This window comes from Canis lupus, chromosome 10 (genome assembly GCF_003254725.2).
Source record: "Canis lupus dingo isolate Sandy chromosome 10, ASM325472v2, whole genome shotgun sequence".
NCBI classification, from domain to species: domain Eukaryota; kingdom Metazoa; phylum Chordata; class Mammalia; order Carnivora; family Canidae; genus Canis; species Canis lupus.
In genome coordinates this window covers 50,030,184-50,045,679 of record NC_064252.1, presented here as the reverse complement: position 1 = coordinate 50,045,679, position 15,496 = coordinate 50,030,184, and the positions used below count along the sequence as shown (strand labels likewise).

The 15,496-nt window shown below is 53.5% G+C and overlaps 1 protein-coding gene across 7 annotated transcripts in view; it reads right to left on the bottom strand.

Moving 5' to 3' along the window:
- The window catches only part of TTC7A (tetratricopeptide repeat domain 7A), a 144,615-nt gene that overhangs the window by 43,033 nt on the left and 86,086 nt on the right, over positions 1 to 15,496 (bottom strand). For all 7 annotated transcript variants that reach the window (XM_025466022.3, XM_035696196.2, XM_035696198.2 and 4 more), the window contains exons 11-13: positions 12,227 to 12,331; positions 2,142 to 2,259; positions 857 to 914 (exon numbers count right to left, since the gene is read on the bottom strand). In XM_025466022.3, the coding sequence (XP_025321807.3) occupies positions 857 to 914; positions 2,142 to 2,259; positions 12,227 to 12,331 (281 nt within the window). The remainder of the gene's footprint in view (positions 1 to 856; positions 915 to 2,141; positions 2,260 to 12,226; positions 12,332 to 15,496) is intronic.

Below are 15,496 nucleotides of genomic sequence, written 5' to 3'. Positions count from 1 at the left end.
TCCAAGAGGGGACCATCCGAGAGGGGAGGACTGGGCAGTGGGGAATGCTCCTCGCCTCTAGGCAACTGTTGGCCTAGCTGAGGCCCTGTGGTGGCCTTGTATAGAGCCTGGAGCCTGACCTCTCCACCACAGGACAGAAAGGAACGCTCCTGTATGTGGAGGGACTGGGAATGGCTTCGCTGGGAGAGAAGCCTTGGGAATGAAGAGCTGACCCTGGTAGCTCCATGGGGATTGGCTGGAATGGAACTCTTTCACCTTGAGGGGCTGGATGTCCTATGTGTTCCCACAAAGATGGCATAAGGAGTCTAGGGCAGGCCCCAAGCCAGCAGCTTCCACAGCAGTACTTGGGGGGAGTACTCCACAGGGGAGGGGCTTCTCTGGCATCCCCCTCCCTCCTTCTCTCCAGGATCTTGGCTGCCAGGACATCTCTGTGAGGAAGGCTTGGGGGGTTTGGGGGGTTGGGAGGGTCCTCACAGCCCTCAAGTTGAAGAGGGGCTAGGAGGAGGCAAACACCAATTCTGAGCCCTTGCTACACCTAAGGCACATATGCAAGGTGCTCTTCTAACTTCATTTCACATAATTATCCCAACAGTCATGGGCTATGATTCCCATGTTAGAACCCCGAGCCCCAGGGGGTAGGGGCTGAGCCTGAAGGGCATTCCACCATCAAAGGGCTTGGCCTGCCTACCCAACCCCACAGGTCTGTCCCTGCGTCCCCTGGGGGCTCTCAGCCTTGGGTTCCTGGTCAATAAAATGGGGATAGAAACTTTTATTCCGTCTATACCTGAGGGTCTACTGAGAGAAAGCATGTGAATGTGCCACCCCGCGTCTCTGCTCTGACGGGGGCCCTCCTTACCTCTGCAGCGTCTGCAGTGCTTTCCGGTGCAATTCATCTTGCTTGGACTTCAGAGTTGCTGCAGGAAGACAGGATGGAGACAGAGCCATGAAGGCTTGCTGCAGGGGTGCCGACCCAGCCCTGCCCCATCCCAGGGCACATGGGCTCTGCAGGGTGGAGCCCGATTAGGGTCCCATCCAGCAAATGCTTACACTCAAGCAGCTGTGGACTGATGCCACCTACCACCCTAGTGACTGGGGGAGGGTGTGGGATGTCCACTTGGCCCAGCTTCCCAGCATGCCTCTTGGCATACCAGGTCCTTCCACTCCTTTGCCTTCTTTGCCACATGAGCCTTGAGAGACAGGCTCCATGGCCTGATGCCTGCCTCCTTGGGCTTCCTTACCCATAGGCCTCTTCTTTTATTTTTTAACCATTTTAACAAATTTTGAGTGTTTTGAGTATTAAATTTTAAAGGCAGGCGTTGTTTTTTTTTTTTAATTTTTATTTATTTATGATAGTCACACAGAGAGAGAGAGAGAGAGAGAGAGGCAGAGACATAGGCAGAGGGAGAAGCAGGCTCCATGCACCTGGAGCCTGATGTGGGACTCGATCCCGGGTCTCCAGGATCGCGCCCTGGGCCAAAGGCAGGCGCCAAACCGCTGTGCCACCCAGGGATCCCAAAGGCAGGCGTTTGAAGCCTTAGCTGCACACAGAACCACTCAGTAAGCTTTAAAATGACTGGTCATCCAGGTCCTAGCCCAGCCCTGGTCAGATTACTCTTCTAGGTTTAGGCTGCATGGGACCCCACTACTCCCCCTCTTGCAAGCAGACAGATGTAGGTGGCTGCCTGACTGATGGGGGGACACACGACTGAGGTGGCAGGGTTCAGGAGAGAATGCCAGGCTTGAGTGGAATCCATCCTTCAAGTACAAGTATTTATCAAGCACTAACTGTGTATCCAGCACTATGCCATGTGTCAAGGGATGTTTAAAAGGCCCCAGAAGGTCACAGCAGGGCTAAGGGTAAGACCAAAACAGAATAAAGACACTGTGGGGTCCGACTGCGAGCCCCACAGAGGTTCCAGGGGCAGGTATCAGCTCTGCTGAGGACCTGGGGCCAGGTCACAAAGGGTGGGAAGCTCCACAAAGAGGGCATGTGTGAGAGTGATGGAGTCTGGGTCAAAGAGTGGAAATGAGATGGAGGAGTGTGTGAGTGTGTGTGTGTGTGTGTCCTCAATGGAGATGTGCTGGGGACAGGGCACAGGTGGGACAAGATGCCTGGGAGGCACTGGGGCCCTGGCACTCACCGTCAGTGGCCTGCAGGCTGTATGTGAGGCCCAGTGCCAGGTAGCCCTTGGAAAGGAACTCCCCGGCTTCCTCCCTGAGGTCGATCACCATCATGGCAAAGCGCTCTGCTTCCTCCAGCTGCAGAGAGAAGAGGTACAGGTCACGGGGAGGGGAGGGCTTTCCTGGCCTCAGTACGCAGGCCGCTCCATCACCAGCCTGGGACACTCAGAACAGCAATTCCTCATGTGTGGGCAGCACAACCAGAGGCCAGGTGGCTTGTCTGAGACCACATGACCACTAAGTGGAAGAAAAAGGCTGTTTCCTCTCTCAGCAGTTCCCTGCAACCCAAGGGCCTGTGCGCAGGGTCACAGGGTGCTACCTCTCACAGGAGAAACCTTCCCTTTCCCCAGACAGCTTAGCTCCCTGAAGCTTACTCTGCCAAGAGCACAGACCCAGGACCAGGCCCGTCTGTGACAGCCCCTTTCATCATCTGGCCTCTGTTCGTCTGTCCCTGCCCTGTGCAGCAAAGAGAGAGAAGCCAGGGCCGGCGGGTGGGGGGTGGGGGGGCAGGCAAGGCTCTAGGACTGGGTCTTGGGGACACTGCCAACCCTGCAGAATGGGCAAGGTGCCACTCTGGCTCTGTCTGTAAGCTCGCTCCCGGACACAGGGAGCTCAAACTTTTCAGAGGAAAAAGGCCTGAGGCTGTTTTTGTCCTGGGAGAAGGAAGAACCATTCCAGTTGGAAAGGGACCAACTGGCGCAGGTCATGTGTGCACATACCATCACACATGTCATGTGACATGAAGAGGGGCACCCACAGCGGTCAGGCCAGTCAGGGGACAGCTGGGGGGTCTTAGCCATGCCCACTCATGGCCACAGACCTCCTCCTCAGCCCAGGAACATCATCTGTCCCTGTGCCTGGCACACAGTGTGCTAGTGTTAGTGTCAGTGAGAACAAAGATTGGCACCGCCCCACAGCTAGGGGGATCATACCCAAAGCCCCACTACCAGCCAGATGTCAAGGCCTCTGAGTGAGGCATCTTGCCCCAAGCAGAGGCCCATAAAGTTAGTCAACCAGGGAGCTAGATTCAAACCCAAGTTGGCTTCTGGCCCTCAGGCCAGTGTTGCTCCTGCTGTTCTTATCCTTGCAACCCTACCCTGGCTGGAGAGGGGGAGCTCTGTGCATCTTGTGAGCTGACCACTGGCCATGGCCAGAGTGCTGCTGGACCCTCCCTCCCTAGAAGCTGGAGCCGAGACCCTGAGACAGAGGCCATCAGCAGAGGGGAGGTGAGCTCGGTAAGCCTGCCCTTTGCACATGGCCAGGTAAGCTCTGTGCAGGGAAAGGGCTGAAGGAGCAGAGAGCACATTGTGCGGGGAGAGAAACAACAGAACCAAAATACAAGGAAGCGGAGCATGTGAGCTGACAGCCCAGACAGAGCGGGCAGGAGGGGATGCTGAATCCCTCTGTGGCCTGTCCACCGTCCCCGATGCATGCTGGCCTGGGCAATGCTCCAGCCCCCTCGTGGTGGTGCTCTGGCTGCTGGCCTGGGTTGCCAGCCAGCCACCTCCAGGTTGGTGGGCTGGTCACTGCGAAAGCAGGGAGTCTAAAGACCTAAGCTCTGACACTATCAGGCCCCAGGACTCAAGGTTTGGGGGAGACTGTAGCTCAGCTCAGGAAAGCCCTCAGCTGCCTGCCGCCCAGCCTCAGCCGGCCAGGTGGACCCAAGCTATAGCAAGATCGGTGTCCTATAGCACCTGGCCCACGACCTGAGGCAGTGGGGTGGGTGGGTTTTGGGGGGGCCCTAAAGTCAGTCAGGTGGAGAGAAAAGCACTGAAAGATGAGTTCCCAGACACAGGTTCTGATCCTGGCCCAGCACCTGACAGCTGTGGGGCCTGGAGCAGACCATTTCTATGCCCCAAAGGTCCTCTTCTGCAGAATGGAGACTTGGACTCCTCCTCCAAGGGCTCTTCTGCACAAACCTCCACCCAGGCTTCTGCAGTAGCAGGCTATGTGATGGGCGCAGCTGGGGAGCCCCAGCGACGAGGGGGTGGGATGCCTGGGTGAACTGGCACACAATCCCCACAAGCTCACCCCACACGACAGGGTGGCTCTTAGTTAAGGCTCCATGATGTGATGCTGGCCTGGGGGTAGTAGAGCTCCAAGAGAAGGGAATTTGTGTGACTGTGGTTGTCCAAGGAGGACTCACGGCAGAGGGGGGACAGGAGGCACAAAAAAAAAAGGGTTAGGTGAGCAAACTGCATCAATATCCCATTGCTGATGCAGCTCAGCTCATACACTGTCTTTAGGCATCAATATGCCCCATTCAAACAGGAACAAGCTGGCTTATAAACCACCATGTACAAGTTACAGAACCTAGAAAGCGACTACATCCGCGTATATACACTCTTCCCATGACCATGCCCTTCTGCTCAGCAAATGGTAGCTTGGCTCTCTTGTAACTCATGTAGGGAAGGTACTGGGATCAAGGCACAACAGTTACTAGCCAACAGGGAAAAGTCACTCTCCAGTTCATACACATATTCTGGGTTAGCAGAGCTTACCATACTTTAGCTTTAAAAAGTGCAAACAGGAGCGCCTGGGTGGCTCAGTCAGTTGAGCCTCTGACTATTGGTTTCAGCTCAGGTCATGATCTCAGGGTTGTGGGATTGAACCCTGCATGGGGGGGGGGGGGGGGGGTTCCTGCTCAGCGGGGAGTCTGCTAAAGATTCTCTCCCTCTGGTCCTCCCCCTACTTGCATTCTCTCTCTTTCAAATAAATAAATAAATCTTTTTTATTTTTATTTTTTTTAAAGATTTTTTAAAATGTTTATTTATTTATGATAGTCACAGAGAGAGAAAGAGAGAGAGGCAGAGACACAGGCAGAGGGAGAAGCAGGCTCCATGCAGGGAGCCCGACGTGGGACTCGATCCCGGGTCTCCGGGATCGCGCCCTGGGCCAAAGGCAGGCGCCAAACCCCTGTGCCACCCAGGGATCCCTTTTTTAAAGATTTTATTTATTTATTCATGAGAGACACAGAGAGAAAGAGAGGCAGAGACAGAGGGAGAAGCAGGCTCCTCACAGGGAGCCCGATGTGGGACTCGATCCTGAGGCCCTAGGGTCACACCCTGGGCTGAAGGAGGCACTAAACCTCTGAGCCACCCGGGCTGCCCAATAAATCTTTTTTAAAAAGGTGAAAACATACATGCTTAGCTTGTCCAACCTGTGGTCCAGTCCGACCCCCAGGTCAGAAACCTTCCTCAGCCAGTATTTGCCAGCCTTGTCCATGTAGTTTAGGCCCAGTGTCCGCATTTGTCTCAAATCAAACTCAAAGCTTGAATGTACCGTCCTCACTTCAGCAGCATGTACACAAAGTTTGAATGAACCATGTCCCTATACGGCCAACACCGTTTTGGTTTCTGTTACCTACTACAAAGCAGTCTTTTTACATGTGGAGTCACTGCAGGGATTATGAAGGAAAAACACTGTCAATTCTCATAAGTATGACAATATACAATATGATAACATCCAGTATCTACATACACAGGTGCTCTAACTGCTCTGTGGAAGGGAAAAAATGCTATCCTAGGAAAAAACAACAACAAAAACCCCCCAAACAAAAACAAACCCCAAATTTACATTTATTTTAAATATATTTTAAAAACAAGAAATAAGTATTTTAAGTGTATATATGCATATAATACCTACACGTACACACACATACAACTACATACACAATGCACCATTCCCCTTCATCTAAGACACGAGGGGCAATCCTCCAGCCTTGAGTATGTGGCTTTGTTATTTTTGTTCACAAGCACTAAAAGCCCAGCCAAGTCCAGAATCAGCTCCACACTCAGGAATAAGCTCTCCATGCAGACAGCAGGGCAGCCCTGAAGCTAAGAACGAGCACAAGCACTGGGAACAGACTTCCTGAGTTCAACCCTGGTTTGGCTACTTACCAACTGTGTGACCTCAGGCAACTCACCTCGCTTTGCTATGCCTCAGTCCCCTCTTCTGTAAAATGGGGCAACAAGTGTCTGCCTCATAGACAGACCTCCAGTTGCTGGGAGGACTGAATGAGGTTAAGACACAGTAAATGCACAGAGCAGTGCTTGAATAAATGTAAACCATTATTATTAGTTAGTTAATTCCTATCAAAAATTAGTTGGGGGCAGCCCGGGTGGCTCAGCAGTTTAGTGCCACCTTCAGCCCAGGGCGTGATCCTGGAGACCTGGGATCGAATCCCGTGTGTCAGGTTTCCTTCATGGAGCCTGCTTCTCCCTCTGTCTGTGTCTCTGCTTCTCTCTTTTTCTCTGTGTCTCTCATGAATAAATAAATAAATAATCTTAAAAAAAAATTAGTTGGAAGCTTCCAGGATTTCCTTAGGTCTCAGCCTGACAGATGCGGCAAGTTCCATCTGAGAAGAGTTCTTGTGACCCTTGTATGTGACCTCGCCGACAAATCGGGAAGTAGTGTCAAAGACCATCCCAGGATCCAGAGTGGGGTATGTACGATTGCCTGCCTTTTGTCTCTTGCTAACTTTTAGTTAGGAAAGGAGACTCTACACAAGGAGAAGCTGGGTCTCCACAGCCCTGCGCGGCCCACTGTGCTAGGTGGTCCAACCCTCTCTCTGCCCATGGTCCAGGACACATGTACACACACCCACTCACCTTCTCTTTGTCATAGTACTCACCCCTGCTGTGAGTAACACACTGGGATATTTCTGTCCTATTTTCTGATAGTCTATTCCAATTTTTTTCTTATCTTTTTTTTTAAAGATTTTATTTATTTATTCATGAGAGACCAGAGAGAGAGTGGCAGAGACACAGGCAGAGGGAGAAGCAGGCTCCATGCAGGGAGCCCGACATGGGACTCGATCCCCGGTCTCCAGGATCACACCCTGGGCTGAAGGCGGTGCTAAAACCGCTGAGCCACCTGGGGTTGCCCCCAGTTTTTTTCTTAAGAAAGAATTCTAGGGTCGCCTGGGTGACTCGGTCAGTTAAGCATCCGACTTGATTTTGGCTCAGGTCACCATCTCAGGGTTGTGAGATCGAGTCCTACATCAGGCTCTGTGCTCAGTGTGGAGTCTGCTTGAGATTCTCTCTTCTTCTCCCTCTGCCCCTCCCCCTGCTCATATGCTCTAAATAAATAAATAAAAATAAAAATTTTTTTTAAAAAAGAAAGAGTTCTATTTCACAACCCACTAATAGGTCTCAACTTCTGATGTGAACGCTGCAGCTCTAAGCCAGGGTACGCCCATCTTCGGCCACCCCTGTCCTCTTTCTCCCAGGGACTACCTTACTTGGCCTTTCTAATCTCCAGACACTTCCTCTGGTGACCTCAGAAGTCAACAGCTGGTGGCTCTGTAGTTTGGGGCTGATGTCTCTGCAAGATTAGCTCAGGTTATAGTGCTGGGCCTTCCTTGCTCATCAAAATACCTCCAAGGTGATGGGTTTTTTAAGTTTTCAACCACTCTCCTTCCAGTGATATACAGCTCTTTAATACCTCCTCTACCTATGGTAGCCCTGTAACTTCACCACGAACCCCACGTAGAGACTGCACCCCCCCCTCTCCTGCTATTCTAGAGCAGTTTAGTGCTGCCCTGATGGCACAGGTGGTAGAGAGCTGAAGGTTCTGGGGCACAGGTTGCTTAGAGGACCTGTCCAAGGCCACCTGGCTGCTGAGCGACAGGACTAAGTATCCAATCTAGGTCTCCTGAGCCTACATCTGGGTCTTTCGGAGCTTCATGATTCATGACTGCCCTCTGCAGTTGTTCACTTTCTTCCTCTCTGACCACATGGGAAAAGGATGCACTGAAGGCTGTAACACTTGGACCCTTTGCTTTGGCTTTCCAGAAGTAAGAGAAGTGTTCCCATGACTTCACAAGCTCCGACGGCTCTCTAGTCTTCCTAATTTGGTCCCCACATCGACAGGCCTCTGGCCTGCACACTTGGCTCTTGCTCGGCTGCCTTCCTCTTCAGGGGCTGCCTCATCCACCCGGCACTGAGCCAAAGACGTGATACCCCTGGCATTTTACCCTTTCTCCCTTCTTGTGAACCGGAGAAAGTTCCTTTCTGAGCCTGCAGTGCCTGTTTCAACAGTGCCTCTGGTTCTCCTTAGGTCCTTCCCCGGGGGGCCCAGGACCTGTTGCGAACTGGTCCACTGAAAATTCACTCTTCCCTTCCTGAGAGAAACAGGACAAAATCTCCTTATTTCCACATCCAGTGGCAGGACTGCTGGCATTCTTTCTTCCCTGCCTCATAAACCCTCAACTTGTCTTCCTGGCTCTGGCCATCCCTGAATCTGAAAAATGAAGGTAAAAACCACAAAAGCACCTCCCTTCTGAGAACTCACTATCTTGAAGGGGCTTTCGCAGGGATGGTGGCTATTCACCATGTACCTGCAATGCACTTGCCAGCAACGCTCCTCGGCTCTGGTGTTCAGAGCCTCCTGTAGAGGGCAGATGTGGCTACCTCCGGGGTTTAGACGAGGCACAGTCTTTACTCCCCTAAAACCAACAGCTACTGGGGGTGGGGTGGGCAGGGATTGAACACTATCCTCTCTGCCTCCAAAGCCTCCACAGTTCCTACCACTTCATCCCGCCCCCACGGGGAGCAGGCCTAGAGACAGCACCATAGACCTTTCCAAAGAGGATCATGGCCTGTTCCCCTCTTCTGTGTGACACACAGCACACAGGCACATCCCCATCTCCCATCTTCCTAGGGAACTTTCAACTTTTTAAATTAAATAAATTTTAAATAATTATGTTTGGAGAGATACTAAGAAATATTTACAACTCTTTCCTTCCTCCCCCAAATAGCTGGCTGGGGACCTTGGCAAGACATCGGCTGTGTCAAGGCAGGAAGCTGCCACATGCTGCTGTCACCAGGATGCCTTCCCCTACCTAGGGGAGCTTCGGGCTAAGCCTTGGGCCCGGTGCTCTCCCATCTGACTCCATGCCTGCCTCCAGTTCAATCACCTTGCAGCAAACCCCATGTCACCAGCTTATGACCATGCAGGTCCCTCTGCCTGGTGCCCTCCATCCCCCATCACGCCTGAGGGCCACTTTACTCTCAGAACTCAGCCTAGGGCGTCCCATGCTGGCTCTGGGCATGAGGACAGGACTTGGGGACAGCAGGTGCTCCACCTCTGGGCACACGGCCACCCAGGCCGGTTTCACCCAGCACAGCTCGTTTTTCAGATGTCCCAGTTTCAGCCTCCCTTCCTGCAACTTGGGCCAAGTTGTCCACCCCCAGATTTTAGTCCCCTGCTCATGGAGCTTGGCAGGGCAATGTCTGGGCCTGCTGGAGCTGCTGTGAGCCTGAAAAGCTACAATGGCAAGAGGCAGACAGAGGTGGCATCCCGTGCCTTTCAGGAGCTGTGCTCTGTCCCAAGCACCAGCACACTTCACTCATTGAAGTCAGGCCCATTCTTCCCGCTTATGGCCCTGCAGATAGAGTGCTGGGCCATCTCTCTCCTGGCATCCTTGGAGAACAGGCTGCCCTTAGCTACCCACGGTCTGCTCTCTGCCCAATGCCAACTCAGGAACTTGAGAACTGCTGAACCAGAGGCAGACTTCCTGCACCCATCCCGCCCAGCCAGCTGGGGTGGGAGTCATTCTATTAAGATATGAGTGGACATCTAACCACATGCAGGGTTCTTTGTTGGGGAGGGAGGCTCAGGGTGCAGACACGGTAAGTAAAGAAGCTCCCCAACTAGTTGGGAAGAAAAGCACCATACAAGGCAGAATTTGGTTGTCAAATGATTATGCTCATCGGCAAGTAGCACCGGACTTTAACTCTGGGCTGCAGTTTCATCAAGGGAGAGAGTTTCCGCCCTCAAGAAACACTGGTGATTATAATGTAATGTGCTAGATGTCCAAGGCACGTATAAACAGGGCTTTAGGGAGGTCTGGAGGTTCCAGGTTAGGGATGGCTGCCAAGACCCACCCCCTGTCCCTCCAGCGGGACCTGGATCCAGCCTGGACTCAGTGTTAAACCCTGGCTTAAACCAGCCCCCAAAGCCATGCATGCTTCCTAGCGGAGGTTAAACAGCTTGCCCTCCTCCCCGATTCTGATGACAAGTCTGCATGTTTAAGTTTCCTTTTGGACTTTTCTATTTACGTTGTCATTGATGACTTTGCTCCTAACTCATCTGATTTCAATTTGGACTGATTTGATCCTAATTTTATTACCATGTAATCTGAATGCACGTAATGACTGTAATTATGCCGCCAAGGGAAACAGCTCCTCCACGGCGGGAAGGCCTAAATTTAGGCTTCCTGGCAAGGGTGGCTGCTGGCTGGGTGGACATCCATAGCCACCTCAGGGCTGGCGGCTTTTGGGAGGACATGGGCCCTCCCCTGCCCCAGCTTGGTGAGGCGGGCACCTGGGGCGCTGTCCCAGTGGAGGACTTGAGGCTCCTCTGAGGAGTGCCAGGAGCATGCAGGAGTATGAGCGAGGGGTCGGTGAGCCCACCCTCTCTGCATTCCCTGGCTCACACCACAGCCCTCTGTTGCTGTGTGCAGCCTGGGTGTCTGCTGGCACCTGCATACCACCCACATCCCCACAGCTCCCCACTTTTAAGATGCAGAGTACCAACAGTTACTCTGGAAAGATCTGTGGAGCAAGGAGTTTCCCCATTAATCATGGGGTATGGAAAGCAAGCAGTGATGGAAGAACTGACCACTGGCCTGAACCCTCCACAGTCCAAAGGCCTCCTCCTCTGTGAATCTCCTGCCCCGTCCAGCCTTATACATACTTTATGTCATTTACGCCACATCTGAGGAACAGACTGTTACTATTTCCACTTTACAAATGAGGAAACAGAGGCATGGCACGGGTATGTACCAAGACCGCCCAGGGGTGGCACGGAAACTAATCCACCTCATGGTGTAGCCGTTTCCTAATGCTTGGAGCCTATAAGAGATCATTCTACTGGATTTCCTCCTCACTAAAACCACATTCTAAGAGCAAGGGCACCGGTGCCATGCTTCTGCCTCCCTGCACCATTCACAGCGAATGGGGCCCACCGGGCCTTGCAGGCACTCCAGCTATAAGAATCTGAGAAGCAGGAGACAGAGGGGAAGGTGATCTTTCCCCCCTGCCCCTCATGCTAGGGAGTCAGTCCTCTCTGCAGCAGAGAGAGGACAAGGCTCACTGGGGCGGCGAGGTAGGGACCCAGGGGAGGGTCAGGCCAGTTTCCAGTCCCTGGGAGACTTGGCAGGAATGGTTAGAACACGAAGTCTCCCTTCCCAGGGCTGGATGCCTAAAGAGGGGGAGTGGCAGTGGGTCAGGCAGGCTGCTAATTCTGAAGCCTGGCCCCTGCTGGCTGGGACAAGCTGGGCCCTCAACCATGGTGAGAGTGGGCTTTGGGGTTGGGAAAACAGGCAGGGGTGGACCGTGTATGAGAGCAGCTCCCTTTAGGGAGACAATGGACCTGGAGGGCAGATAGAGGAACTGGGCTATTTTGCCCAAAGAGAGGAGAAGTGGGTGGAGTAGACGACCAAAGTATAGGAGAGGATGCATTTGTTCTAGGACGGCCCCTCACATCAGGAGGCTTGTGTGGGCTCAAGGAAGCCAGGCCCTGAGGGGAGAGGGTGTATCTGACCCTTCAGCCGCAGAGCCCTCGGCAGGCAGCTGAGCACAGGGCACGGACCCATAGGCTAGAGCCAAAAGGAACAAAGGAGCCAACGGAGGAGGCCACCTTCTAGTCCTGCCCACGCAGAACTGTACGCTGTAGTCATGTGAAGCCTCCATCCAAATGATGGCTGGCCCAGGTGTTCCAAGTCCTGCCCACTCCTGCACTGCTGGGCAGGTGGGGCCCCACTTTACTTTTGACTCTACATTTTGGTTCTCTAGAGACCACAACTCAAGGCTGAACCATAAACCTGATACTAGCCTGAGTTGGGGGAGCTGCTGTTGCGGACAGAGGCTGGTTTTCTCAGATTTTCCTTCCAGGCCTGTCTGCCTCCCAGCTCCCCATGTCCCCCTCCACCCCCACCCCTTATACACACAGCAAGATGTGCATGCCCTGATCTCATGCCCATTGCCACTCTTCCGAGGTAGCTGCTGGGATCTGGGCCTTGCCCCCGTAGCTCACTCACCCAATGCAGGGACCCGATGCAGACCTTGGCAGCCATCAGGGGCACGGTGGGGTCTGACGGTCGAAGCTTCATGCACTCCCGCAGCAGTGACACAGCATAGGCCGACTGCAAAAGAAAGGGCAAGTGATACCATCACTGGCAGCCCTGGGTCTTGACAGACTGGGCGCCTCGTGCCTACAGCGGGGGGTATTCCCAAATAGCCAGTCCCTGCTCTTCGTCCCTCCACTCCAAGAGCCAGGAAGAAGGCCCAGCAGGGGAAGAAGCCCAGGTCATGTTGGCAGACAAATCTCTCCCCGGCCTCAGAGTCTTATCTGGAAAATGGAGACTATGACCCTTGCCTGGGTGAGGCGCCAACAGCTAAGGTAACAACAGGTGGAAACTCTTCAAAGGAATTCAAATGTGACCCGCAGAAATTTTAGAGGCAAAAGGGGGCTCTCTCAAACATCTGAGTTTAACAGCCTTGGTTTATAGGTGACAAGATGAGGCCGAAGCTCCACAGGACTTGGAAGAAGGGCCGTCGTGGAGAGTTCAGGGGAGGCATAAAGGCTGGCAGAGGAGGAGAGAAGCTAAGTGGGCAGAGGCAGAGAGAACCTCCAGGCAGGAGTCTGAGGTCCCTCAAGGCTCCAGGACTGGGCCACAGAGATGGGGACAGAACGGACCTACTGAGGATGGCCAGGAGAGACCATCCACAGGCAGGCAGCAATAGCATTCACAGTAATGAGAAAAAGAACACCAGGTAACACGTATTTAGGTCTTACTAGGCACTACCCGTTGCTATGAATCAGAGCTCAGCAAAACACAGTCCACCGGCCAAATGTGGCCCTCCACCTTCCGCGAATAAAGTTTTATTGGAACCCAGGCACACCCATTCATGTGTGTACTGCCCATGGCTGTTTTTATGACAGAGTGGAGGAGTTCCCACAGAGGCTGCTCGGCCTGGAAAGTCAAAAACGTGCACTATCTGACCCTGTACAGAAAGTCTGCCGTCTCCTGTTCTAAGTGCTTTATAAATTTAACTTTCACAACTCTCCTATGAGGGAGGTGTGCTATGTCCCTATTTACAGATGAGGAAACTGAAACAGAGAAGTAGCTTGTTCAAAGCCACAGTGCCCATACATGGCTGAGCTGGGGTTTGAACAGCCTGGCTTAAGCCCATAACCACTGCCCTATCCTCCCTCTGTGGTGACTGCCTTGGCAGGAGAAACAGCCTCGGTCTCCCTGCTACACACACACACACACACACACACACACACACACAGGCGCGCAACATACTCAGGGCTTCTGACCAAATCCAACACTTTTCCAAGAAAACTCAACAGTGACACCCCCCTGCCCCTCAAATGTGTACACTCCACACTTGTGTGATCCCCAGTAGGCAGGGGCAGGTGTGTAACCAGAGTCTCCATATACTAAGCTCTACTCTGAGCCAAGCTTCCTCACCATTAAGGAGCTTTCATCCATCCCAGCAACTGAGGAAACGGCTCTGGAAGGCTTACCTGTCCATAGTTCAGTGTGAGGCACGGACAGAGAGAGAGCTGGACCCCCAGCCTTTTTCTAGCTACCCTTCTTCTCCCACCAGCTAACGAAAAGCTTTTCTCAGCCCAGACATGACAGATGGTGGCCCTGCGCTCAGTAGGCCAGTTCCACGTGTCTCAGCCAAGGGCTAGCTCTGTGCCCAGTACTGCGCTGGGGTTGTGGGGTCACTGCGAGAAGAGGGAAGAGGCCATGGCTCTTGCCTATCAGGTGCCTGTAGAAAGGCCAGAGGGGAGAAGACAAAAGCTACCTTTCCCCACTGCTCACTCAGGAAATGGAGGTGTGAGACCCAGCACCGGCGGGTGTCAGCAGATGACCTATTCCGGCAGGCTGTGGGGAGGGGGCCAGGCCATCGGCTCTCCTGTGAAGGTCACTCCCAGCTTCCCGGGCCACGGCCCCCTGCCCACACACCACAGCAACCCTCGAGCTCCCCTCCCCTTCCCTGGCTGCTGACCTCTGCAGGCCTGAAGGGTTCTCTAACACTGAAATAAAGGTCTACAACCCCAACCGTCCATGTTCACCACAGACCACAAAGTGTTGCTATTTCAGAAGCCATGGGAGGACTCCGCAGTCAGGGCAGGCAGCTTTTTTTTTTTTTTTGTCATGCTGGTTACCTAGCAACACAACCAATGTGACTGCTGAAGAGACCAAGAGAAGGAGCGACCTAAATCATGTCATGGACCTCATCTTTTCTTCCCACGGGCTGCGGTGTCAGATGTATTTATATCCGGCCGGCCACACCTTTAGCAGAAGTGCAGGTACAGAACCTTACGCTGGGGCAAAGGCCAGCTCTGGCCACTCTGCTGGAGGGCTGCCTGGGCCAACCAGGCACACTGAGCTGGTGTGCAGGGTTCCTGCAGGGGTGGAGAGTACGCTTCCAGAACAATCTCTTACTGTACCAAATGCAGGCATGGGTATCACCTACTGTCTCCAGCCTGTAGAGCCTCAAGTGTGAGGTACTCACCGATTGCCCCAACTCCCTGCCTGTAAGCCCATTCTCGTGCCCATCTTGCTGGTCTGTAAAGAAGCCAGACTGGGACACCAAACCCCCTGGATCCTGGGTCGTGCTGGACTGCGTGTGGACCTCTCTGAGCCTGGCTCTTCTCAGTAGGGAGGCTGATGATCCCATACCTCCTAGGCTAACACCTTCCCCTGAGAATGGTGGGGGGCCGGGGAGAGTGGTTTCCTGGACCACCACCAGAGATTAAACCCAAAGCTAACTCCTGAGTGTGCTGCATTCTTCTGAGGAGGGGTCCTCAGCTTTTCTTGGCATCTCAAAGGGTCCATGACCCCCAGAAGGGTGAGGACCACTGCCCTGGCCCTGGGCCTCTCCTCCTGCTCTGTGCTCACTATTCCAAGACTAGAGGTTCTTTGTTTCCCAGAAGCAGGAAGAAGCTGTCACATGCCACTGTGAGCTGTCTGCCCAGGCTCCGTGGAAGCTCCAGCCCCACCTCCTCCCCTCCCTCAGGACTCACTCTATCTGTGGCCTGAATGCTCCCTGAGCCTTGACAAGACCCTGCTGAGCACAGAGTCAGGGTGGACCATGTCTGTGCATTCAGGATGCTCTGGGAGGTGGTTAACATGATGGGAGTGGGGAAGACAAATGCCTGGTGGGGGCTGAGGGGGGTGGGAAGCTCCCTACTTGATTCTCACTACACATACTTCCCTGGCTCCTTCCCACCTATGAGGCTGCAGCACCTGCTCCTCTTCCTCTTCCTTGTCTAACCTTTGTGGGGG